This window comes from Sorex araneus, chromosome 8, assembly GCF_027595985.1.
Source record: "Sorex araneus isolate mSorAra2 chromosome 8, mSorAra2.pri, whole genome shotgun sequence".
In the NCBI taxonomy this organism is placed as follows: domain Eukaryota; kingdom Metazoa; phylum Chordata; class Mammalia; order Eulipotyphla; family Soricidae; genus Sorex; species Sorex araneus.
Window position 1 is genome coordinate 51,597,546 of NC_073309.1, and position 25,760 is coordinate 51,623,305.

At 46.2% G+C, this 25,760-nt stretch overlaps 1 protein-coding gene across 4 annotated transcripts; it reads right to left on the minus strand.

Annotated features, from left to right (window-relative positions):
- LOC101553824 (calcium-binding protein 5) lies at window positions 1–25,339 on the minus strand. 4 transcript variants are annotated; one of them, XM_055145951.1, is made up of 6 exons: window positions 20,505–20,571; window positions 10,802–11,010; window positions 7,542–7,668; window positions 2,601–2,695; window positions 1,374–1,554; window positions 1–241 (listed from the first exon to the last, which is right to left on the minus strand). In XM_055145951.1, the coding sequence occupies exons 2-6, from the start codon at window positions 10,997–10,999 to the stop codon at window positions 129–131; spliced, it is 714 nt and encodes a 237-aa protein (XP_055001926.1). In that variant the 5' UTR covers window positions 11,000–11,010; window positions 20,505–20,571; the 3' UTR covers window positions 1–128. The 4 variants fall into 4 exon arrangements, with proteins under 4 accessions (XP_055001926.1, XP_004619768.3, XP_004619855.2 ...); XM_004619711.3 differs by lacking the exon at window positions 20,505–20,571 and adding an exon at window positions 13,216–13,414; XM_004619798.2 differs by lacking the exons at window positions 1–241; window positions 1,374–1,554; window positions 2,601–2,695; window positions 7,542–7,668; window positions 10,802–11,010 and adding exons at window positions 21,794–21,941; window positions 22,221–22,330; window positions 23,349–23,492; window positions 24,097–24,127; window positions 25,207–25,339 and having other exon boundaries at window positions 20,279–20,615.
- Between the last annotated feature and the right edge of the window lie 421 nt (window positions 25,340–25,760).

Sequence of the window (25,760 nt, forward strand, 5' to 3'; positions counted from 1 at the left end):
GCAAAGACCTGTGAGTCAGAATGCCAGGGTTAAATAAATGATCATAAACAATCAGCCCCCTGGCATGCACTTGTGCAAAGACAGAATGATGGTCAATATCTGTATGAGATTCTGAACATTCTAGAACATCAGTCCCATGGAAACAGCTCTGGAGGAAGACTTTTCATCTTCTCCTGGTATATTTCATCAAAGATTTCTGCTTGTGCCACCGTGAGGTGATTTTTCCAGTCCCCAGAAACTCCTGACAAAGATAAAAGAGAGACTCCGATTAGATGATGTCAGGTCTGCTGATGCCAACACATTACCTCCTGTCCCGGGCACAAAACTGACCTCTGTCAAGTCCTGATGCAGAAAAGGAAAGCTAAGAACAAACAATTTTATGCTGTGTTAAGTTTGTTCACCTTACTTAGTGTAACTGGCAAGAGTGATGAGAGAGCCGTTTCTCTTCTTTTGTTTTGTGTTTTGGTTTGGGGACACACCTGGCAGTGCTCAGGGTTTACTCTTAAGTCTTCATTCAGGGATCACTCCTGGTGCAGTTCAGGGGACTTAGGAGGTGTTGGGTGTCATAGCTGGTCTGCTACATGCAAGGCAAGGGACTTCTATCCTGTGCTTTGTCTCCAGTCCCTCTCTTGCCTTTTAAATAATGGAAATTAATTTATTTAGATTAATCTCAGTCTGGATATTGAAGGCCAGGATTTCTAGGTCAGAATACTTGAGGTTTGGAGGAGATCTCTCCCTTTAGCAGGAGGGGCTCTCCTTATGTGATTACCTGAGTGACAGCCCAACTGGGCTGAATATGAAAATCATTTCATTCCTTCCTGATAGCCAGACATTCCTGGATATGTTTTAACAACAGGTTTGGAGGAAATGGGACTCTCCACTGTTTTGCTGGACAAACTCTTCACCTTGAGACTGAGAATGGAGAAATCATTGTGTTTTATCATCCAAGGTCGTGCACTAACTTTTCACAAGACAGGTTTTCAGCAGAGTGAAAATTCTAGCATATCTTCCCACCAGAAGAAAACTCTCCTTTAGACATTTCCTATTTCAGGATAGTGACAAGACGGTCCCTAATCTTAGTGTCTTTCCCAGGTCATTCAGACTGGGCTATTTTACAGTGGATGGGAATTCTCAAGAAAAGATACTTCCATGCCAACTTCTGAGGAGAGAGATATATTGACCCGACAAATCTCAGATGATCCCAGAGCATAAATCAGCTTCCACCAGTGCCTGTAGCCCATGTCATAACTATGATAGATTTTCACCCAGGTCATGGAGAAGGGCAATGAACGATGGACAATGTCCATGGATGAACTTAAACTATTCTGATCTCAACCCTGTTGTCCTGCCATACATGCAGCATTTTACTTTACCTTTTCTCATCATGGCTGATGTCTTTAGATCAATACCAATACCATCTAGAAGGGAATAATTGGACATCCTATTTCCTTTCATAGCCTGGAAGGAAGAGTTCTCGAGGACTGAATCCAGGGCTTCTGGTTCTAATTCCACGCCCAGAAATTGGCAGATCTTCTGCACACTTCTTCTTGTGTCCTTGACGAAGACCAGATAAGAGCAGTGATTTGAAAGATGCCAGAAAGGAGATGAGAGGGAAGAATCCCCAAAGGGAGAAGGGGAGGAGGAGCATAAGAGCACTTGGAAATTTGAGCGCCCAGGAGCTGGACAGGATGGAAAGAGTCAGAGGGGACACAGGGAGTGTGAAGAAGGCAGGTCTTTGAGGGCTAGGTGAGCCCTTGCTGCTAAACAGGGTCCAGAACGGAAGATGTTGAAAAGACTTTAGACACCTGGGTCAGAGTCACTCAAAACAGGTCCAGGGAGAAGCTGACACGGTGAAAGGGACAAACTGCAGCTCTCATGGCACCATCAAGGCTGTTCAGAAACACCCCAACTGAGGAGCCTACACATGCACAGTGTCATCCTATACACAGTGTCAGTCATTGGACTAGGAATACAAGGCACCAGCAAGAGATGATGAGAAAAAGGATGTGTCTCTGGAAGGACTTTTCTGTGACTCATGGACCTTAGTTCCTCCCAGAACTCAAAAGCTTTTCACTTTCTTTTTCATGAGTCTTGATTATGTTTCACAGGAAAACTTCTGACTTGAGAAATGACTGTAAGGAAAGTTGTTTTGGTGACTGGAAACTTGTTCAGAAGATGGACGGGAGTGGGTATAGAAGGAAACACTCGTGTTAGGGTGGTATGTTGGGAAATAGTAAATTCCTACAGATGCATCTGGGCAACTCAAGTTGCTTCCACAGCCCATCATTCTTCACCCCCATGAGCAGCACATCCAGCGGTGACAAGAGTGGAGGACCCAGTGCCCATTTGTCTCTCATGCATAGTCTGTGTCTGGGTGTGGCGGCCATGCCCTTTCAATGTTCTCAAAGGGAACAAAGAACCACGGGCAAGAGTAAGGAGTCTGGAGAGTGCCTACCAAAGTGAGGTGTCCTGACATGAGCTGTCTTCCCCCTAGGAGGACATGCCTCTGTCTGCCTAGAAGGTGGTTTGAGACACAGAGGAGGAGGTAGAGGGAAAAGGGTGCAATGGTAAGGGATACAGACCACAAGAATCAGAGTTACCTTTTTCAGCTCTTCATAGCTCAGCAGCAGGAAGTTCTCCCGATCCCTCATGGGTATCCAGCCATGCATATGGTCAAACCACGATCCATAGGGCACTGCAGAGTGGGGAGGCAGAGAAAGGAGTGGGTGCCACACCATGAGAGATAGGATTCTCCGTATGTCGAACCTCAGGCAACACTGCTCAGCCTCTGAACTCTTGGGCCTCTCCTAGTGTTCCTGAGTGAAGGGGAGGAAGTGGGGACACGGTGCTCCAATATCCTGGGGGAGGGTGTCCTGCCTGAGCCACCTCTGCAACAGCTTTCAGGGTCTCTGAATTTCCTGTCCAGCAACCCAACCACCAGTGGAGAGACACAGTAAATCTTGAAGATATTGTCCTTCTTCAGCTTTAACTGTTGCCAGGGTTATTACTGTCTCTTAAGAAATTCTCTCTCTCTCTCTCTCCTCTCTCTCTCTCTCCCCCCCCTCCTCTCTCTCTCTCTCTCTCTCTCTCTCTCTCTCTCTCTCTCTCTCCCTCTTTACCCCCCCATCTGTTCTAAGAGCCTTGTCCTATTTTTTTTATCTATTTTTCGGTGGGGGAGGGGACTGGGATTGTCACCTCTGCTGGTGCTCAGGGCCTAAATCCTGGTTCTGTGCTCAAGGATTATTCTTGGTAGGGCTCAGGGAACCTATATATAGTGCTGGGGATCAAACATATGTCAGGCATGTGCAAGGCAGGTACCCTAGACACTGTCCTGTCTTTCTGGCCCTTTTGTTCTATTTTTAACTATTTTTTTCCAGGCAATTGTCTAATGTGTCTATGAGATCGCAGCGGGCTTCCAACTGTGATGATTTAGCACTTTCTCAGACACTTTTTCTTGGTTAATGTCATTTTCTTATGTGTCCTGTGATCTTGGAAGGTCAAGCCGCCCCCTAGTGGTTACATCTGAATGTACTGTACTTTCTTTGTTGGGGCCACATCCTGCCGTGCTTAGGGACTATGTCTGGATCTGCGCTCAAGGCTTGGGGAGCCATGTAGGGCTGTGGATCACTTCAGAGTTGGCTGCAAGCAAGGCCAGTTGCTTCCCCGCTGTGGTGTCTCTCCTCCAGCCCTGACTGCACTGGGTTCAGCAGGTGTAGAGCATGTCTGAGCTCTTCTGTCTGATGAACACTGGTGGGAATCACTGTGCCTGCGCATCCTGCTCACTCCTGTTGTCCTTTGAGATGGACCCTAAACAAAGGCTCATTTCAGGTGATATATGGACAGAATGTCTCTCTCTTCTTAGAACCGTGACATTTTCAGAAAACTAGTATGAAACATAGCAGAAGGGTCATTGTTACTGTTTTTGGCATATTGAATAAGCCACAAGTAGCTTGCCAGGCTCTTTAGACAATTATATTGATAGATATATGAATCTAGTGTTTAGTTTGCAAAACTTTGGAAATGTTAGGCAAAAGTTTTCTTTCTCCATGAAAACCTTCTCTCTGCATTGAGTGTAGAGTGATAGCTACTAGAATCTAGGTAGCTCTCCTAGCCTATCTGAATTTGTTTGTGGTGAGTATTCTCTATAAAATCATTCTTTTTATCTACTTTTTTAATTTATTTATTTATTTTTAATTGAATCACCGTGAGAATAGTTACAAAGTTTTAAGGTTTTAGTCTCAGTCATACAATGATCAAACACCCATCCCTTCACCAGTGCACATGTTCCACCACCAAGAACCCCAATATACCCCCCATCCAACCCCCCACCCTACCTGTGTGGCAGATGATTTTCATTTTACTCTCTCTTTACTTTGAGTACATTCAATTTCTGACAGAAAACCCACTATTTTTATTTGGAATTTTCCCCCAACAATCAGACCTGCTGAAAAGACATCATTTGATAATTTGTTTTCTATTGCTGATAGTGAAGAGCATAAGATGTCACATGGCCACCACAGCAACGGGAGGTTTGCAAAACCATTCTTTCTAGAGCCTTTTATGTCCACTCCCTTCTCACTTCCCTTCTCTTGAAACCCTCTACTTATCCTTTGGAAAGTAACTGTTACTACTGTGTCGAAAAACTACCATTTTAAAACACGATTGTTTCTCACATCAGAGTTTTAATCTTTTTTACTTGCCTTTTGAGCTCAATATTCTATTCTTGCCACATTAGCACAGCTTGGCTCTGGTAGGCCAATATAATCAGAACTTTGTAAGCTGTACAGGGAATGGAGTCATACCTTGTATTCATTTCCTAAGCAATTAGCCTATTTGTATTTATTTGGTAAATATTTGCTTAAGTTAGTTGGTGTAGTAGGAGCATATTTCACATTTTTGTTTTGTTTTGTTGTTTTTTCATTTTGGGGGAGAGCACCGGTGATGATGGCTATGTGGGGATAGAAAAACCAACAGTATCTTTAAAGTTTTAGTCTAGGGAAAGCAGGGAACATAGAACAAGGCATTTGTGAAAAGTTCAAAGTGTGTTATGTATCATGTTTGAGCATTAGCAAGAAAACATTTATAGACTATTTGAAATTCGGAATTCAAGAAATGGCTTGGAACTGGGTTACAGATGGGATAATGAAAGATTGTAATTATACATAAGTATATATGGAACAAACAATACAGTACACAGCATTATTTTTGAAATTAAATAATAAAATCATCTGTATCTTTCTACAAAAGAGAGATGATTTTTGCTTGTACATGGAAAGATTTTTAAAGATGCCCAACCAAGATGCCATCCTGTGCATGTGCCCCTACACTGCTGGAGTATAAAGAAAAGTAATGATGAGGTTGCAGTCATACATAATAAAAATAGGGTCTAGGACCCCTGAGCTTCTCTAAAACTTCAGGTCCTTGCCTAGGCGAGAGCCACTGGCCTGATCAGTTGGTGTAATAAAGACCTCCTTGTTCCCTTACCATGGATCATCTTGGTGTGCTTGATTGAGAGAACACCCCATTACAACTATATCAACAAGAAATTCAGAGGACAGTGTGTTACTATATCCAAGTGATGAATGCATCAGAGGGAAATGGGATTTTCTAAATTTCCATTTCCAAGATCTTACGAATAGAATGAAATAGTCAGGAGGTCAAAACCCATGCAGTTAAGACAGCAAGACACTCATTGAGGGGACTGAAGGAAGCACAAATCAATGGGAGACAACTGTGTTCCTGGATTGTGGTTGCATGCAGAGTACAGAGGGACCTAAGAACCAATGCAATTCTTTTCAAAATTTCATGGAATTTCTACAAACATAGAAGTGTGTTTATACAGTTTTCAAAGTAGAAAAGGCTCTAAGTAACCCAATCTCTCCTGAGCAAGAGGAACAAAGCTTGAAGGCTTCACATACCCTGACTTCTAGTGTGAACATAAATGGTATAGTGTGATCATAAACAGCATCAAAATGGTATCATGTTGGCATCAGACAATAATCTCATCTGGTGGGGCTCAGTAGGTAGGGAATGCAGACATCACCTAGTCATCAGCCTTTAGTGCTCACACATCAGAGTCAGAGACAAAAGTCAGAGGCAAAAGGAACACAGAATGGGCTCAGATGACTGTTGGATCAGTGTTGCTGTGAAAAGTGCGCATCTATGTGATACCCACTTTTCAAAGTATGAACAAAATCTATCTTACACCATCATGTTTAACTCAAAATGGGTCAAAAATTACACTTTTTTTGTTTTTGATTGACACCTGGGGGTGTTTAGGGCTTATTCCTGTTTCTATATTCAAGATTCGCTCCTGGTAAGCTCAGGGAACTCTTTGGAGTGCCAGTAATCAAATGCAAGTCTGTCGTGTGCAAGACAAGCACTTCACTACTGTATGATTTCTCTAGCACCAAAATGGATAAAATATCAAATGTAAGATTCCAAACCATAAAGCTCCTCAACATGAGACAAGATATTACTGGAGCTTGGCAAAGATACTCCCAAATAAATGAATCTCAAAACAGAGCAGCTCACTGCAGAGATGTCTCCGGACCTTATGCCAGGGTGATTTCACTGGGGCATCTCAGATGGGAGCAGGCATCCTCTCTCTGCCTGCACTAGATAAACTCCAGTAGCTGCAAACCTCCAGAACCAAATCGCTGCCACCCTCATGGCCAGTATTCACAGGTTCATCCTGGGTCCCCCACGCAAGAGAAAAAATTGCTGAAAACCCCAGGAATACGGGACCAGTGGATAAAAACGCCAGGCATCAAGGGGTTAGGAATAAACTGCTCCTTCCCATCTCTTCGCCCTTCTGGGGTGCTGACTTATTACACCCACGAACTGCCTCCGGGTGTCATTTAAGTGAATTAATGGCCATAATCCAGAGACTCATAAATTAATCTCGGAACTGAGCAGCTCACTACAGAGATGTCTCCGGACTCCAATTATTTAAAATTTTAGAATTCCAAGACATCTCATACTAATTTTTAAATTTTTTTTGTTGAATCATCGTGAGATAGACCCTTACAGACATCTCATACTATTCATAACAAGTAATACAAAATAAATTATCTAGCATCTGACTGTGGGGCAGGCTTGAGTGGTGGTGGGGAAATTTGAAATTGTGGTGGTAAGGAAGATATAATGGTGGTGGCATTGGTGTTGAAATACTGATTGTAATCCATTATTGTGAAGAATTTTATAAAAAATAAAAAAAACAAAGATACACTCCAAGATATCATGGAAGTTGGGATTCTTTCATCCAGGTATTGGATGAAAAGGCTCTCAGGCTCTATCCCCAGGGGAACAAAGGAAGGAAGGGAGGACAAATACTGCAGTGTGTCCAGTGGTTTCTGAGGCTCCAGGTTTGTGAGGTTGAACTCCAGCAGAGAATTGGGACCTAGAAAAATTGGGCTCCATACTGACAAACAGGGTGCTCACTTGTTGGGAAGACAGTGAGTTACCATCTGGTGTAACATGAGATCTCATGAAGGACTCTGACATCCTCCACCCAACTACTGTATTTTCCAGTCACTCACCATTTCCTTCGAGGAACCAATCAAAATATTGTTCCATTGATTCTGCTTCTTGAACATATTTTAAGCCTTTCCAGAAAAAATGGCCAGACACAATAACATCTCTGGGATTTCTAATGACATAAATCATCTTCAAAAGAAAAGGGAGGATAAAAATAAGCATTAGAATTGTGTTCTATTCTTCCTATAAAAATTTATTCATAGAGTCGCCACCCACGAATGATCCCTCCAGCTACTGATCAAGCTACTTAACAACCATGATCCCAGAGACACACAAGTGAAACTTGGAACTCAGAGGCTTTTGGCAGAAATACGTATGGACTTCGCATTAGGTTACCAGCACTGGGCCACCCCAGGTGGGAAAAGGTGCCATCCCTCTGCCTATTCCCCCTGACGGCTAGGTGGCCACCGTCTTCCAGAGGCCATTGGACAGTCAGATTTGCACCAGCAATAATGAGATGCTCAGAGCCTCACAGGATGGAAGTGGAGCCAGCCCTTGTCCTACCCCACCCCACGAGACCCTGAGTCACCGCCCATGAACAGTCCCTCTGGCTACTGATCAAGCTGCTTAATGGCCATAATCTCAGAGACACACAAGCAAATCTCAGAACCCGGCGGCTTTTGGCATTAATCCCTTCATATTTAATAATTAAAATTTCAGAATTCCAAAACTGCGATAGCAGCTGCACAACATCATATGCTATTCATAATCAGCAATAGAAAACAAACTGTCTAATGTTGCCTTTTCAGCAGTTCTGAGTGTTGGGGGAAAATCCCAAATAATAATGGTGGGTCTGGTGAAAATATTGAATGTGATCAAAATTGAGAGAATAATGTGGAAATCATCTGTCACACAGGTGGGGGGAGGGCGTGGGATGGGGAGTATACTAGGGTTTCTGGTGGTGGAAAATGTGCACTGGTGAAGGAACAGGTGTTTCATCATTGTATGACTGAGACTTAAACCCAAAAGCTTTGTAACTGTTCTCACGGATGATTCAATAAATAAATTCATTAAAAAATTCATTCATATTGAGAAGCATCAGTTTAGAACATGACTGTCTTTCCAGTGTGCCACAAAGGACATCCTTGTGGTCTCCCCTCAAACTCGAGCTTCCATGCAACAGCAAACCATCACCCTTTTAACCCAAACTTACCCCCACTGAGGTGACCACCTACATATATATGTATATATATGTACATATGTATGTATATATATACTTTTATACACCTAAAGGTTTATTTTTTTTTGTTTGCTCATTTTTGAAATGTTGTTTAAATGAGTAAAGTCATGTTTCTTGTCTTTACTGTCTATATTGTTAGATATAACATATTAATCTCAGGTTCTATGCTCAAATAAAAACATTTCAAAACAAACAAACAAAAAATTCTGCCTGGAGACATAGTACAGCAGGTAAACAAGCAAACAAAATAATTTCTGCCAAGGGCTGGAGAAATAGTACACAGGAAAGATTCTTGCTTTGCAAGCATCCAATCAGGCATCCCTTATGGTCCCCTGACCACTCCAGGAGTGATTCCAGGGTGCATTGTCAGGAGTCACCCAAGCATTGCCAGGTGTGGCCCAAAATTCAAAAACAAATAAAATTAAAATGCCTCAAAGGGCATGAGTGATAGAAGTTAGGGTGCTTGTCTTGTATGTGACCAAACTGGTTTTGATTACCAGCACCCCACATAGTCCCATAAATACCACCAGAAATGAACTCTGAGTGCAGAACCATAAGTAAGCCCTAAATATCACCAGATGTGTCCCCCAAAACAAAAATAAATAAATAAATAAATAAATAAATAAATAATAGCATTTTTTAACCAGGTCAATTCCCATTCTACGTGCACACATCTCCTTTTCTGTAATCCAAGAAAACATACACAATACAAAAATAACTAAGGGGGAGACTAATTTTCATCTTCACAATATAATTCAAATTCAGAACTTTTAAAACATATGCAAGAATTAGCTCCTCCGAACATAAGTTTCAAACATGCCCAGTCCTGAATCTTAATGTTACCATCTGCCAATATTGATGTTCAGAGTTTCTCTGAACTGAGTTTGGGACACTGAGGAGCTTCTGGGCACACAGAGATCAGAAACTCCAGGACACGAAACACCATTCAGTCCCCACGTGTTTCATTCCATAAGGAAATGAGAGTATTGTGTGTCCAGGAGGAGGCCCAGAGAGCAGGAGGCAGAGATGCGCCTGTCAATCCACATGGACTCACTCTTTCTGCACTTTCCTCTGCTGTTCATTTCAAACTAACTCCTATCTACAGATCACTGTATCACTGTCATCCCATTGCTTGTTGATTTGCTCGAGCAGGCACCAGTAATGTCTCCATGTGAGACTTGTTGTTACTGTTTTTGACAGATATGCCATGGGTAGCTTGCCAGGATCGGCCCTGAGGATAAGATACTCTCGATAGTTTGCCGGGCTCTCCAAGAGGGGCGAAGGAATCAAACCCAGGTCGGGGGGCCTCGTGCAAGGTGAATGCCCTACCCTCTGTGCTCTTGCTCCAGCCCACCTATCTACAGATACACAGTCAATTGCCTTAGGGTCCAATTCCTGCGGGTCACCTGTCATTCCCATGAGAGCTCTGTTAGGCTGCTGACAGACAACTATGAGTAGAGACAGAGGGGGCAGGAATCTAGGGGGATGCCAACCACTCACCTGGCTTCAGGCATTCATTTATTTGTAAACGTTTCCAGCTGTCTCCTATGAATAGTTTTTGGGCTGCTCCCTGAGTGCAGGACACACTGATCTAATTAAATTAGCTAGAGCTGGAGTGATAGCACAGTGGGTAGGGCGTTTACCTTGCATACTGCCAACCCGAGTTTAATTCCTCCGCCCCTCTTGGAGAACCCAGCAAGCTACCGAGAGTATCTCACCCACATGAGAGAGCCTGGCAAGCTACCCGTGGAGTATCTGATATGCCAAAAACAGTAACAACAAGTCTCACAATGGAGACGTTACAGGTTCCCGCTCGAGCAAATCGATGAGCAACGGAATGACAGTGATAGTGACAGATAACAGTGGGGGGGCGATGTAGTACAGAACAGGACTCTTTATATCCACTTTCTCCTGCCTCCCAGATATACTGTAGGACAGTTGACAGCAAACTCAGGAATGCACAGTGACACCACCTAACACAGATCCACACATCCCACTCCAGACCCACAGGAGAAACTCTGTGTCTTTGTCTCAGCTGACTTCTGGGTACAGTCAAATTTGAAAAGCATCAGCCACACTCACCTTCACTTTGGCATTGAAGAGTGACTTGGGCAGGAATTGGATTGGAAGGTGGGAACACATCATGCGTGGACCTTTCGTATCCTTTAACATATCATATCCATCCTCTGTCTCTATCCAGGGTGAGCGGTCCCAGATTGGCACAGACTGAATCCACTTGGGATCGCCTTTGGAATGAATCAGGGAAAGAATCTCCACCATCCAGTTTGTTCCTTAATAAAGGAGGAAAAATGAGGATAATACATATTGCTTTGACTTTTAAAATGTATACTATAGGGTCCAGAGCAGTACAGTGGGGAGGGTGTTTGCCTTGCATGCAGCCAACCCAGGTTTGATCCTTGGCATCCCATATAGACCCCCGAGCACTGCCAAGAATGATTCCTGAGTGAAGGGCCAGGAATAACTCCTGACATTGCTGTTGGGGCTCAAAAACAAAAAAAAAGTATTAAACTATGTACAAGACACAAAACACACCATAAGCAAAGAAACAAGCAAATATCACAGTCCTTTGAACATACCAGGAGTTCCCCGCCCATTTCCCCTGTACATAGCCCAACTTAAAAGCTCCCTTTGTGGTGGGGTGGGGGGAGATGGGATTGGGGAGGGTGGAGGGATGCTGGGTTTACTGGTGGTGGAGAATGAGCACTGGTGAAGGGATGGGTTCCCGAACTTTGTATGAGGGAAGCATAAGCACAAGAGTGTATAAATCTGTAACTGTACCCTCATGGTGATTCACTAATTAAAAATAAATAAATTTTTTTTAAAAGCTCCCTTTGTGAAAAAAAGTAACTACATGCCCGGTTATAAAACATTCAAGCAGGTCCTTTCCACCCAGTTCATATGAAGACTCCCTTTCCCCTTCCTCCAGTCCTTACTCACCACCTCTCTATTTCTATTTTCCTGAGATTCAGAACTGCAGGTACCTCTCCTAAGCACACCAGCACAATATTTTGTCCTTGTGTGACTTATTTGTTGGAATCAATAGAGCCAGCTGAACTTAATACTCAGTTGCGAGTACACAAAATAGTGTGGCTGTTTCAGCACTTCACTCCTTCATGACAAGTTGTTTGTGCTACATGTCTGTGCTACATTTTACCCACCTCTTGCCAAGACACTTGCTCTTGATTTTGATTCTCCCTTCTGACTCTGTGCCCAATGGCCTTTTCTCTGCACTTGCTCCAGACTTCAGCCTCAGTCTTGACCCATTCACTGTGTTTCCCTTAGCATCTGGACAGGAGTGACAGCACAGTGGGCAGGATCAAATGTCAGACATGCTAGAGGCTCTGTGTTAGATACCTGCATGAACCACTCCAGCTCTGAAAACTGCTGGGAGAGTTTCCTAAGACCCCCTAGAAATGTTGTGATCCCCCCAAGGATATAACACTCATATCATCCAAATACTCACTCTACTAGACCTTCATTTCCTGACCATTTTTAAATGGTCACCTCTCACATTTTTTAAATTTTTTAAATTTTATTTTATTTTGTTTTTGCTTTTTGGGTCACACCCAGCGATGCACAGGGGTTACTTCTGGCTCGGCACTCAGGAATTACTCCTGGCGGTTCTCGGGGGACCACATGAGATGCTGGGAATCGAACCCAGGTTGGCTGCATGCAAGGCAAATGCCCTACCCCTGCTCCCACATTTATATCTTTCCCTGCAAACAATCTGTTCAAAAAACAGTTTCACATGTATTGCTTTTAAAAAAAATTATTATAGCACCATGATTTACCAAATTGTTCAAAATACAGTTGTTTCTGGAATTAAATGTTCCAACACCAATCCCTCTCTAGTGTGATCTCTCCTCCACCAACAACCCCAGTCTCCCACCCACTATCCCAACTGGCCCGCTTAGGAGATACAAACAAATTTACTTCCTATGGTTTGTTAAAACACAAAAGCAAATGGAATTATCCAAACTTAGGTCAATGAAAGTTAATTGGTGATCACTGTTATAATTTTATAATTGTGTTACTGAATCATTGACGTTATAATGGGCTGGTGGGTGCTTGTTGATCACATTCATTCTTAGAATCTCAATTTAGATAGAATTTTTCCCTCTTTCAGTTCCCTATTACTCACACCTCCAGCTTAGTCAGAGTAGCATATAGAAATGCGGCTACAATGCAGATAACCAACAACCAAGCTCCCCCTCCAGATCTTTGACAAGCTCCCTCTGGACTTCTGCATCCTGTCCTTAGTAAAAACATCTGACAAGGTTTAGGATTCCGTCCTATGGGCCCCCCCTAGAGCCTGGATAGCTTCCCCCACCCCACATTGTTAGGATGACTCTGTTCCAGGCCCACGTCCAGTTCCCTGGACACTGGTGGTCTGGCCTATAAAAAGTCTCTCTACTTTCCCTAATGCCCACAGACAGAGCCACAGACCATATCATCACCTGACCCCACTGCCTTACCTGATTTAGGGTAGGTCAGTAGCAAGACATCTTCGTCTGTAAACACAAAATTATGCCACTCTTCTGTCAGGAAAGCAGGTGTAAAAACCACAGTTGGAAATAATACACCATTAATCCTTTTATTTTCACTAGTATTTATGTCTTTTTGAAGTAACTTGTGGTGCACAATTAGAGGATCCATCACTGACAGTATGACCCACGTTAGAATAAAGTCCAAACAATCCGTACTAGCTTGTACATCTTTTAATACCTACCCAGTTAACTATAATGATAGGCAGGTTCAAAGTTAAAGATATTATGAAACTGCCAGGCTATTTTAGGGCATTATGTGGAAATCTTAGTATGAATCCTGAGAAGGAAAGTAATTCAAGAGCAAGCCCAAGAAGGTAGGATATGGGGTGCGGTGCCTAAAATGCTTTTAATCAACTTTGTTTTTTAGAATGGTTTTAGTGGTAATGTAGAAAAAGTGCAATGAAAGAAGAGGAGAAGGACACACCCCAAAGCCACCACTGGCCAAACTCCATCGCCTTAGGACTACTGAGGCTCATAGCAAACATAACTGGCTGAAACCTCAGGTACTCAGGTCCCTGTTGTTGAAAGCTCAGGACCTTCTCAGAAGTGAGGGGACAACATCCCCCCACTTCCCTGTACTTCTGTATTCCCCAGCAGTTATGCCCACAACCGCTTCCATCACCATGTAAACTTAGTAAAAAATAATTAACTCCAGCCAACTGACTAGGCCCTTGACAGTGATGAGGTGGACTGGTCAAGTGCTTTGTGGAATTTTCTCTATTGGGGTCTGCCTGATCATTTTCTTCATTTTTCAGGTCTTTTAGGTGGGAGAGATAGCACTGCACTGTAGCACTGTCATCCCATTGCTCATAGATTTGCTCGAGCGGGCGCCAGTAACGTCTCCATTTGTCCCTGTCGCGTGCTAGTGTAGCCCAATGGCATCTGCTTGCTCCAGGAACACGAAGTGAGGCCCATTATTGTAACTGGTTTTGGCATTTTCGCCACGGGTAGCTTGACAGGCTCTGCCATGCGGGCAGGATACTTTCAGTAGCTTGCTGGGCTCTCCAAGAGGGACAGAGGTTTTTGTGATGGCCTCTAATCGCCTTTACAGGTGTTCCCAGTGTACTGAATGTAAGATTTTGATCGACTGGTATGTTGTAACAATCTGCACACTGACAAACACGCACCTGCCTGTGTCTCTGGGCAGCACCTGGGACATCTGCAGCCTCAGGTTGATCTCCTTGAGGTTGATGGAGTGCGCCCAGAGGTTGTGGAGCAACTGGCAGAGCAGGACCCCATCGTGGAGGGTCTGTGCCAGGTCAAACACCTACACTGAGTCCCAGGTCACTCGGTGGTTGGCGGGCAGCACCTTGCAGTGGATGAGTCACTGAGCGCACTGCCGCCGCGGCTCCATGCCCAACGGTGCTGCGACTTGGCCCAGCTGCAGTTTCTCTGCGCCCCGCCAATGCCACTCTGTCTGAATCTAGGTGGGACAGATAATGTAGGGAAAATATTGTGATGGTCACAATGTTTTTCAATGGTGACTATTGTCAGTACAGATTGTTGCTGTTGCTTTGAAGTAGTCTGGGTAATGGGTGTGAGGTTTCTGTACTGTAAATCCTCCCTCACCCTTGCGTAGATGTGGGACCATTCACACGTGGACTGAGATGCAGACCATCAGGCATGGTTTAGAAGGCCTTCACCGGAGCCAGAGACAGCAGGACCCAAGTTCAAATCCTGGTATCCCTTATGAGCTCCTGAACCTGCCAAAAGTGATCTCTGAGCACAGAGCCAGATGTAAGCTCTGAACACTCCTAGGTGTGGCCCCAAAACAAAAAGTTAATAAATAGGGATTGTGATTCCCATCCATTTACCCCTAGGACAGGAAACCATACCCACACCTTGCTCTCTTCCTTATAAGCCGTACTGTGCTTCACACAGGCCAACCCTGGGCAGGTGTTTGAAATGGGCAGTTCAGACTCAGGACAGCATGTTGCTGAGTCAGTTTCCCCCTCTCAGTGCACACTCCAGGTTCTAGAACTGAAACTCTGAGGTCTGGAGAGCTGGGACAAACATTTAGGCACTTGTCTTGTACTCAGCAGACCTCAGATCAATCCTTGGCATGACAGATGGTCCCCCAAGTGCCATCAAGAGTGATCCCTGAGTACAGAGCCAGAAACAGACCCTGAACACAACCAGCTGTGGCCTGACTTCCTCACCACTACCAAAAAATAACCCAAACTCTGCATCTTCTCATCAGCAACCAGCCCCTCCAGCCTTCTCACAACCCCCCCCACTATCCCATTACTTCCCACCCCCGAAACTTTCCCCTTCTACTTTCTCACTGTAAAAAGAGGCACTCCAAATCCCTCTCACTGGTTTTTTAAAATAAATGTATATATATTTTACATATATATAAATATTTTATATATGTGTAAAATATATATACATTTATTTATTTTATATATAAATATATATATCTTACATATATACATATAAATATATATAGGTGTATATATATATGTATATATATATATATACACACACACACACACCTATATAGCCTCCAATCATTGGGAAAGATGAGTAAGGAGGGGCTGCTAACATCTCAGGGCTGAGTGTAATAGAGATGTTATTGGTGTCTTCTCAAGTAAATCAATGAACAACAGGATGACAGTGATACAGTGATATATGTATATATACATATATATATAATTTTAAATTTTAAATTTATATATTTAACATATATAAATAATTATTAATTACCATGAAATAGTTATAAAAGTTGTTCATGACTGGGTTTCAGTCCTACAATATTCCAACATCTGTCCCTTCACCAGTGTACATTTCCCATCACCACCATCCCCGGTTTCCCCCCACCAGCCCCCACTCTCTGCACCCCAGCACTTTGTCTCTGTGTCTGTCTGTTTCTCTCTCTCTTTCTCTCTCTTTCTTTGAGGCACAGTGGTTGCAATCCTGTTACTGAAAAGTTATCATGTGTATCGACTTACCTCCTTTCAGCACTCAGTTCTTGTCCCGAGTGATCATGTCAACTTATCAATGTTACTCAACAACCTGTGGTCTTGTTTTGCCAAACACAAGGTTCTAAGGCTGGTCGGTGCTGTAGCCCCTGTTGAAATCAACTTCCCTTTCACACTAAGATTCTGTGATGTGTGTATGATTTGTGCCTGTATTGTTGCCTCTCACCTTCTCTTGATCCGATCATCTGTTTCTGTCTGCTGGTATAGACTCACACTGTTTCCGTCTCTCCACCTTGTCTGTAATAGCACTGGTACAATCATGGCATTGTAAGGCGCTCTCTCTCTCTCTCTCTCTCTCTCTCTCTCTCTCTCTCTCTCTCTCTCTCTCTCTCTCTCTGGGGGCCTGCTGTCCATTCTTTGGGGTCAACACCCCGAAGTATAATTGCTGAATCCCATCATCATTCTCTTTCACCTGTTTCGGGGCCCATCCAGACTTTGCCACAGAGCTGTGCTAGTGTACACTTTACCATAACCAAATGCACCAGGATTCCAGTTTCTCTACATCCTTGTCAAAACTTGTTATTTTTTTTTATATTTTATTTTGGCCCACACCTGGCAGTGCTCAGGGGAACCATATGAGGTGCCAGAAATCCAACCCAGATCACCCATGTGAAAGGCAAACAAAACACCCTCCCTACTGTACTGTTGCTCTGGCCCCAACACTTGTTTTTGTCTCAAAAAAAAAAAAGTAAGCCTTCTAAAGGGCATAAGGTTACACCTTAATGTACTTAGGAATTAGATATCCCAAGATCATATGATAAGCAAGGGAATGGAGCAAAGAGAAACCCTGTTTGTGTTGAAGTCCCTCCAACTACACGCAGTGTTGGGGATCGAACCCAGGTTCACCACATGCAAGGTAATTTCCCTCCCCACTGTCCTTCAGCTCCACCCTACATTCCCTCAAATTTCAGTGCAACATTCTGCATAACCAGAATTGTTTCTGTCTGGCAGCTACTGCTCCCTGGCACAGGCCTACAGAATACTCCAGATTATCTTTTGCTTTTCCATCCCTTTTCATATTCTGTACTCTAGAGATCCCGAATTTGGCCTAGCACAAGAGTCCCTAAAATGCTGAAATTGCCTTCTTCTTCAATGGGTGTTTTTTTATTCCTTTTTGGGTCATACCCTGCAATGCACAGGGGTTACTCCTGATTCTGCACTCAGGAATTATCCCTGGTGGTGCTCGGGGGACCATATGGGATGCTAGGATTCGAACCTGGGTCGGCCACGTGCAAGACAAACGCCCTACCCGCTGTGTTATCGCTCCAACCCCCCAGTGGGTGTATTCTTCAGCGTGATGAGAACAGCTACAGTGACTGAAATATCCCAAACTCTCAGCAGCTTGTCACAACCCCACTTGACTTCTTGCTGTGGGGAAATCCAGAGAGGGTGTAGGAACCCATGCTTCAGCTATCCCAGCATCTCTGGAGACTTTGCCTATTGTTTGCTTTCAGCTGACAAAGGCCAGAGGGTCTGGGTGGTCTCAGAGATGGTTCTTTCTCAGCCAGGCCAGGAGATAACATGGAACTATAGTCTACTTTCAGCCCGCATCTCCCATCCCAAATGGGCCCTCCTAGCACCCTTTACTTGGTGGTCCCTTCTCTATCTGAGCTGCCTTTTCTCCCAGCATGCAAGGCCGGTTTCTAAGCCATGGAGTAATCCTCCTGGTACTTAACTCTACTGGTCTTGGGTGTTAGACTCTTATTCTGTTACTTTATATTCCACAAATAAGTGCAATCTTAGATTTACTGAGCCACTCCCACAACAATGCCCCTGAGGCACACCCAATTCCATGAAGCACTAATAATCCTCTTTTTTTCTCTTTCCTTTATGTTGTTTGCATGGTTTATTTAGCAGTGTCCTTTTTGAATAGACACAGAAGACAGTTAATGCTATGCTTTTGTAACATGGGAGTTAATTGACTCCAAATAATATTTACTCCTGGGCATCCATATTTACTTGACTTAAGCCTCAATTGCCCTTAGTTCCTAGCACTCCAAAAGCAGGGTCCTGATGAAGGGACTGGATGGACCCAGGGCAAGCTGTAAGCTACCATGGCATCGAAAGGAAACAAGCTAAGCACCATAAGTATAATAAGTTAAGAGCACAGTCATGGAACAAACTGTCATGATCCCTAAAGAAGTAACTGAATACAGACCCTGCTGAGGTTAGGAAAGACTAACCTGGCCTGAGGACTGTGGTCTGGAATATATGGCGAGATGTTCCCAGGAAGAGCCAATCCTTTAAGCTTAATATATCTCTTACTATGTTCATGGACTGGAGCAATAGCACAGCGGGTAGGACATTTGCCTTGCATGCAGCCAACCCAGGCTCTCGGAGAGCCTGGCAAGCTATCGAGAGTATTCCGCCCTCATGGCAGAGCCTGGCAAGCTACCCGTGGCAAATTCAAAATGCCGAAAACAGTAACATGTCTCACAATGGAGACATTACTGGTGCCTGCTCGAGCAAATCGATGAACAATGGGACGACAGTGCTACAGTGCTACTGTGATATAAAAAATAACTAGAAATATTATAAAAAGTAAATTTACTGATTGTTTGAATGGATTACTAGCTGAGTAAAGGGGAAAGCAATACACCCTGGATGAATTCTGCCCTTGATTGGATCTCCTAATAATTTGGAGTGCTGCACCCTCAGAAGAGATTTTGTTCTTGAGTTAATCTCCTGAAGGAGTGGATTTATCTCTCTTTGTTGTCATGATAATTGTTCAACCCCACCTTTGTGTATCTCCACCCTTCATGATTTCTATAAACTTTGCTGTAAAGGAGGAGAAAGAAGACTGGAGATTCTGGGACTTTGGGACTTTTGGCACTAGAATGAGCACTGAGTCTTTAAAACTTTGAGACTTTGAGCACTAGAAGAAGGACTAGATGAGGACAATGACTGGAAGTAGAGGTCTCATAGCCTTCTATGAGACCTCTATGACGATGATGAAGAATAGAACAAAGTAGAGGACTACGAGGAGACTAGGATGATGGAACTATGATGACTGGGACTATGACCAAAACTACGACTAGGATTGTGCCATAAAGGGAGAGATCGGACTATGCTAGGGAGGAGAGAGAAATAAATTGACAGCCAACCAGCCCTGGTCCCTGTTTCTCTGCTCCCCAGGTCCTTCGTCTGTCACCATCGTCCGGCCCAGAGAGGCGACTCTCGGCCACCGAATGCTAGAGTCTCCCACTAGCCCACACCTTTTTCTTTAGAGACTCACAGTGGCTCTCAGCCACCAAACGCTCGAGTCCTGTGGGCCCCACCACACTTTTCTTGGAAACTCATGAATGGATGGATGGATGGATGGATGGATGGATGGATGGATGGATGGATGCATGGATGCATGGATGCATGGATGCATGGAGGGATGCATGGAGGGATGGCATATTGGTGAATTAATGATAGATGAATGGGTGGGTGGGTGTAGATGTATAGGTGGATGCATGATGGATGGGGGTGGATAGATGGATGGATGGGTGGATGTTTAGGTGGATAATGGGCAAACAACAATGGGTTGGGTATATGATGGGTGGATAGAGGAGGAGTGGCTGGGTGGGTAAATGAATGATATATGGACATATGCAGAAGGAGGAAGCTTCCAGGAATGTTTCTGCAGCCCTCTTGTAGAGCTGAGGATTTGAAGGATTCAGTCCTCTCTTTTCACAGTAACTTTTTGGGGAGATTGGGGTGGGGGGTGTTGAGGATTAATTACCAGGAGATCAGCTTGACCTAAACCTTGTTAATCCAGATTTATGATTTAAATCAGTAGCCTGTGCATCTGACACAGGGAGGAGGAAGTAGAAGAGCAGAGGGGAAAGCACTCTGTATACTTTCAAGAATCAAAAAAAAAAAAGCGGGGGAAGAAAGGAAACCCTTAATTAACCCTTTGCAGACCTGGTGGATTCAGGAGACTAGTTTCCAGATGGCCTTGCCTCTCTCTTGTGGTGGGGACTTGTAACAGCTGAGGAGTGGAGGAGGGAACAGAAAGACTATTTTACCCTGGAAGGAACCTGAAGGAGAACCAGGCAGGTCGCAGGGACATCAGGTTACATGGATCCAAGCACATATTTAATTTGGAGGTTTCTGAAATGGCAGCTGGCCCGAGTGCCTCTCCATGTCCCATACATGTTTCCTTCTTACTCCAGTTCTGTGGGTGCTCACCAGCCCCTAGCCTGGGCACAGCCACCCCAATCCAGCTACTATCTAGCTACATCTCCCCACCCTTCTTGAAGAAGCCACGGGGTCAGTCTTCTAAAATGCTTGTTCCACGTCAGTCAGGAGAGGGACTGGGGTGTCCAGAACTTTCTCAGCGAGACATCATCTTCACAAATTCTGTAAGGGAAAGTTCCTAGTGAGGCCCCTGTTTGTAGGAGTCATTGGTATGATCCTTACAGTTTTGTTTTTGAGCCATGAAATGTGTTGGGAAACAAAGGTGAGCTTTAGGGAATGACTGGACCGTCCAAAGCCCCGATTTTGTTCTCTACCACCTGGGAATCATGGGATGGCTACAGACAAGGTTCTTCAGATGCTTCGACAGTCAAATGTTCATAAGACATGTGAAGTGTGGGGCCAGAGACATGGTACAGCAGGGAAGGCACTTGTCTTGCTTGTGGCCAACCCGGGTTCGATCCCTGGCACCCCAGATAGTATCCCAAGACTTGCCAGGAGTAATCCCTGAGCACAGAGCCAGGAGTTACCCTTGAGCCTTGCCAGGTGTGGACCCCCAAAAACAAACCCCCAAACCATACATGTGAAATGTTGTAAAAATGGGGTAATAAGTCTTTATTTCCTCTTCTCAACAAATTCTGAAGGCCTAAGGGCCATTTAACTGGCCAGATGCCATGAGGTTGGCCAATGTACCTAACGTCGTGGGTAAGTCTATCCTGATCTGGCCAGAGACTATGTCTAACCTGACTGATACTCAAAGGTAGATAAGCCTGTTCTTTACCATCCCTGCCTAGAGATTAGTTCACCCAGTACCACAAACAAGGTCTGGGGTCACAATTTCTATCACTGAAACCTGGAGTGTCCTCTCACCTATTCTGCAGAGCTGGAAGGGGGGAGGTTTAAGCTGATGGAATAACTAGGACATTCCCACATAGGTGAGAGGGTCCTGGATTGGAAAAGCCCATGAACGTGACCCCTGGCTCCCAGTGACTCATCTGTCCACTCTCCACCAGGAGAGGCACTGTGTGTCTCCCAGCCTCCTAGAAAAAGGTTCCCATGGGCAGAGGAAGGGAAGAGAGAAGTAACAGTGAGTTCTGCCACTGCCCTAAGTATGAAGGAGGCCCCATAGAGGGGTGCTGAGGAACAGTCTCAAGTGAGAGCAAGCCCAGAAAGAGATGGCACTCCTAGGCATGGCACGAGGAGAAAGGGCTGGGACGGGTGCTCCTAAAGCTTGAATCCTGAAACTGGGAGGAGAGACAGAAAGAGGAAAAGGCCAGATGGAGGGAAATCCAATGGGGGAATTGGAGGGAGATCCCTGAGGTGAATCCTCCCAAAAATCCCACCTTCAAAGTCGACAGTGCCATCCCCGTTCACATCAGCTTCGTGGACAACCTCGGCGATCTCCTGGGGGCTGAGCTTCTCCCCCAAGAGCCTCTGCATGGCCTGCTGCAGCTCCCCAAGGGTGATTTCCCCATCTCCATTGGCGTCAAACTGCACAGGAGCAGAACAGAGGACTTAGCAGTCCCGTGGCCTCCACCAGACCAAGAGCGGCTGAGCCAAGAACTCAGCTGAGCACAGAGTCAGAACATCAGCCTCCAGAATGCACCATGCTGGAAAACCACCAGCCTTGGGGCTCTGGTAGGGCACCAGGCCTGGTTGAGAACCCACCACACACACACACACACACACACACACACACACACACACACACACACACACACACACACACACACACACACCGCTACTCTAACAGAAAACAACTTCACTCACTTCCTTGAAGGCATCCCGCAGCTCCTGGACTCCGATCATGCCGGCAGTTTCTGCCAGCAGCCTCGGGGCCATCAGCTCCACAAAGTCATCAAAATCCACGCGACCCCCTGCTACAGAGAGCAGAGGTGAGGGTCCATGTCCTGTCCCTGGGGCCTGACTTTCGGGGTGGCGGGGGGCTGTGCCCATTCACCTGCATGTTAACATCTGGGGCAAAGAAGACCCAAGAAATCCTAGTGCATGACAGGACAGACACAGACAAGCATCTATCATCTGTCCCACACCTGCCTGCCTGCCTGAACGGGCTAGACAGAGAGTAAACATAAGCTGAGAAAAGATTCCTTGAGCTAAGCTGCCCTTGGTCCCCTCAGCTGCACAGTGGGCCAGGGGTGGGTTTAGACGGGTCCAAGGTGCCAATGAAGGTCACTATGATCCAACTTCATCTGGAGGGGGGCTGGGAGAGACAAAGCATCAAGCCTATCCATCATCACACCCCTCACATCCACCTGTTTGTGGAGCAAAGGTGACAGTGGCTTCAGGGCCAGGTACAGCCCTAAATCCACAGCCTCCAAGGTTGGCTGCAGCCTTTTTTTGTTTTTTGGCTTTTTGGGTCAAACCCCACTATGCTTAGGGGTTACTCCTTCTCTGCACTCAGCAATTATTTCTTGCAGTGCTCAGGGAACCATATGGGATGCTAGGGATTGAACCCGAGTTGGCCGTAGCAAGGCAAATGCTCTCTCCGCTGTGCTAATGCTCTGACCCCTCGCTGCACCCTTAAGGGTAATCCTGACCTGCACTTTGGTCTCCACAGGCTGGGGTCATGGGTGGGGGCAGAGGTGATGGCATCACCTTACACTAAGGCTGAACCTGCACTTCCTGTGCCCCTGAAGGCCCCCTCAGAACCAAGGAAGGATTGCACCTTCACTGGGCAGATGGGGAAACTGATGCTTAAAAGGGTGCTGGTCAACTTTCCTTTTAAAATAGACCAGGAATAGTAAGTCAGAACACAGAGACTGCAGCCAGAGCCAGCCCCTGCCCTTGTGAGGAGTCTGAGCTATTTCCTCCCAGACTCTCCCCCTCCCCCTGACTCCAGTTCCTGTGCCCCTTGCCCACCCCACCCCCCAGCCTCACAGTTCATGCGGATCTGCTGGCCCAGTTCTGTCAGCTCCATCTCCGTGGGCATGTACCCCATCGTCCTCATGAGATTGCCCAGGTCCTTACACGAGATAAACCCATCTCTGTCCTTGTCAAACTCCAAAAAGGCTTCCCGGAGCTCTGAAAGTTGAGAGAGAGAAGGCAGGCGAGCAGGGGGTAGGGGTGGAGGCCTTGAAACAATCAGGGGATATGGTAGGGTCCCTTGAAACCATCCCTGAGGCTCAAAGAAAGGGGAACACATTTCAAAAATCCCAATTTGGGGGCTGGGGGACGGGGCTTGGGAACCACATCTGGCAATGTTAAGGGCTTACTCCTGGCTCTGCACTCAAGGATCACTTCTGGTGGTGGTGCTTGGGAGATCATATACAATGCCGGGGATTGAACCTGGTTGGCCATGTGCAAGGCAAGTGCCCTCCCCATTGTGCTATCTCTCCGGCTCGAAAACCCCAGTATTTTCTGAGGATGGAGGATGTGAGCCTTGTGTAGAGGAACCATTCCTGCAACTGGAGAAGCGGCCACAGAAGCACCTTCCAAGACTGGGATGAGTTTTGTCATTTCCCCAAGCGGTGCATCCCCCCAGAACTGTGAGACACTTGGGGGAAGAAACGCTTTCTCAGGACATGAAAGTTCCAGAGTCATCGGGGTGGGGAAGGGCAGGGACTCTTTCCGGAGAATTTTACATGACAGGCCGGCAGGTGCTGGTAGGGTAGGTTTGGGGCATCACCTTCCATCTCATCTTGTCCCAGCGGTCTCTCCTGGAGCGGGGTCAGGGGAGAGGATTGAGGATGCATCAGGACTCTCAAACGTTTATGCTTCATCCTCCCAGAGCTGACTCCAGGCTCACCTCCCTTCCTCCCAACTCATTCCCCTGGTGATGGGCAAGGGGGAGGGGGTGGGGGGAAACCCTGCTACCACCAAGTCCTGTCTTTTCTGACCATCTCTATCAGAGATGGGCAGAAAGATCATTCCCGTCTTACCCTGAGGATCAGAGAGGGTAGGGAAGCTCCCTGAGGGCACACAGCTGCAAGATCCCCACCCAGGCCAGGGAGTGACATGACACTGCTCCCTGGCTGTCACACAGGCCAGGAGCAGCATGTGGGTCATGCCCCCACCCCCCACAGCTCTGGCTTCTTTCCAGACCCCCCTGATGATTCATTCCCCACCCACCACTGTACCTTCTGCCCAGGACTCTACCCAGAGTCCAGTGACCTGCAGGCTGGGGCCCCAGCCCAGATGTCCCCAGTGTCAGGTATGGCTCCAGCTTTCTTGCTGCCCCTGCCCTGCCACCCAACCACCCACCAAATATTCCTGGGGTCATCTAATACCTCAGGGAACGAAGCCTGCCTCCTGGGGACCACATAGGTCTCAGGAAGGGCTGCCTGACGTGGATCGCCACTTCCCTGCCTGTACATTACGGATGAAACTCTCACCAACTCCGGCTTAAGGGTAGGCAAAGAACTTGGGCACCAGGATGAACAAGAGTACCAGGAAGACAAAGACAAAGAAGTTCCCCAGGACAGGGCACGAGGGAACAGTTTAATAAAGAACAAAGGCTATCACTATCATCACTGTCATCACCATCACCACCACCACTATCATCACCATTGTCAGTGAGCATCCATGGGCCAGACTGGGCTTCAGCATTGCCCGTCCCCACCCCCTGCGCCTTTCCATTTCACACCCCCTTTCTCTCCTGGCTTCATCTCCCCTCCTCCCTGGCATGCTCTCCAGGTCTTCCCTCCCTACTCCTTCCATTTCCCGACCCGTCCCCTCCCATCCTTCCCCCCTCCCCCCCCCCCCCCCCCCCCGTCACAGTCCTCTGTGCCCTCCTCACCCGCTGTTTCTCCGCAATTCCCTTTCTCAGGAAGATGCAGGCAGGCCCCATTGGGAACTGCATGGTGGTGTCGTCAGTGCTCACTGGGCCCAGCAGCAAAGGTGACACCCCCACCGAGCCTCTGTGCTGCTGGTCTGGCCACCCACTGCCTCGGAATCTGAGAGCTGGACAGCTGGGAGGGAACCATCTCCCTTGGGGGAACCAGGCCCACGTGGTTTCCACCTTCCATCTGTGCTGGGCCAGGGCAGGAAGGGGGGCCAGGGTCAGGTTCTGGACTTTGCAATCCCCATGATGGATCTGGGTAGGCAGCTGCACGATGGGGCTTAGGCAAAGACATCTGTGCTCCCCGCCTCCCAACAAACCTGGCGCCCAGCCTGGCTTTTGTTGAAGGTCCTGACCTCATTCACTGGGCCTGACCCCAGCACCCTGGCAGCTGAGTGTGGGGCTTGGGGAGCAGGACAGCTGTGCGGACTTGGCAAGGGGTACGTGCCCAGCATGCAGGAGCCCAGGATTCACCCGAGCATTATTGAAAATAATCCACAGATCACAAGCTT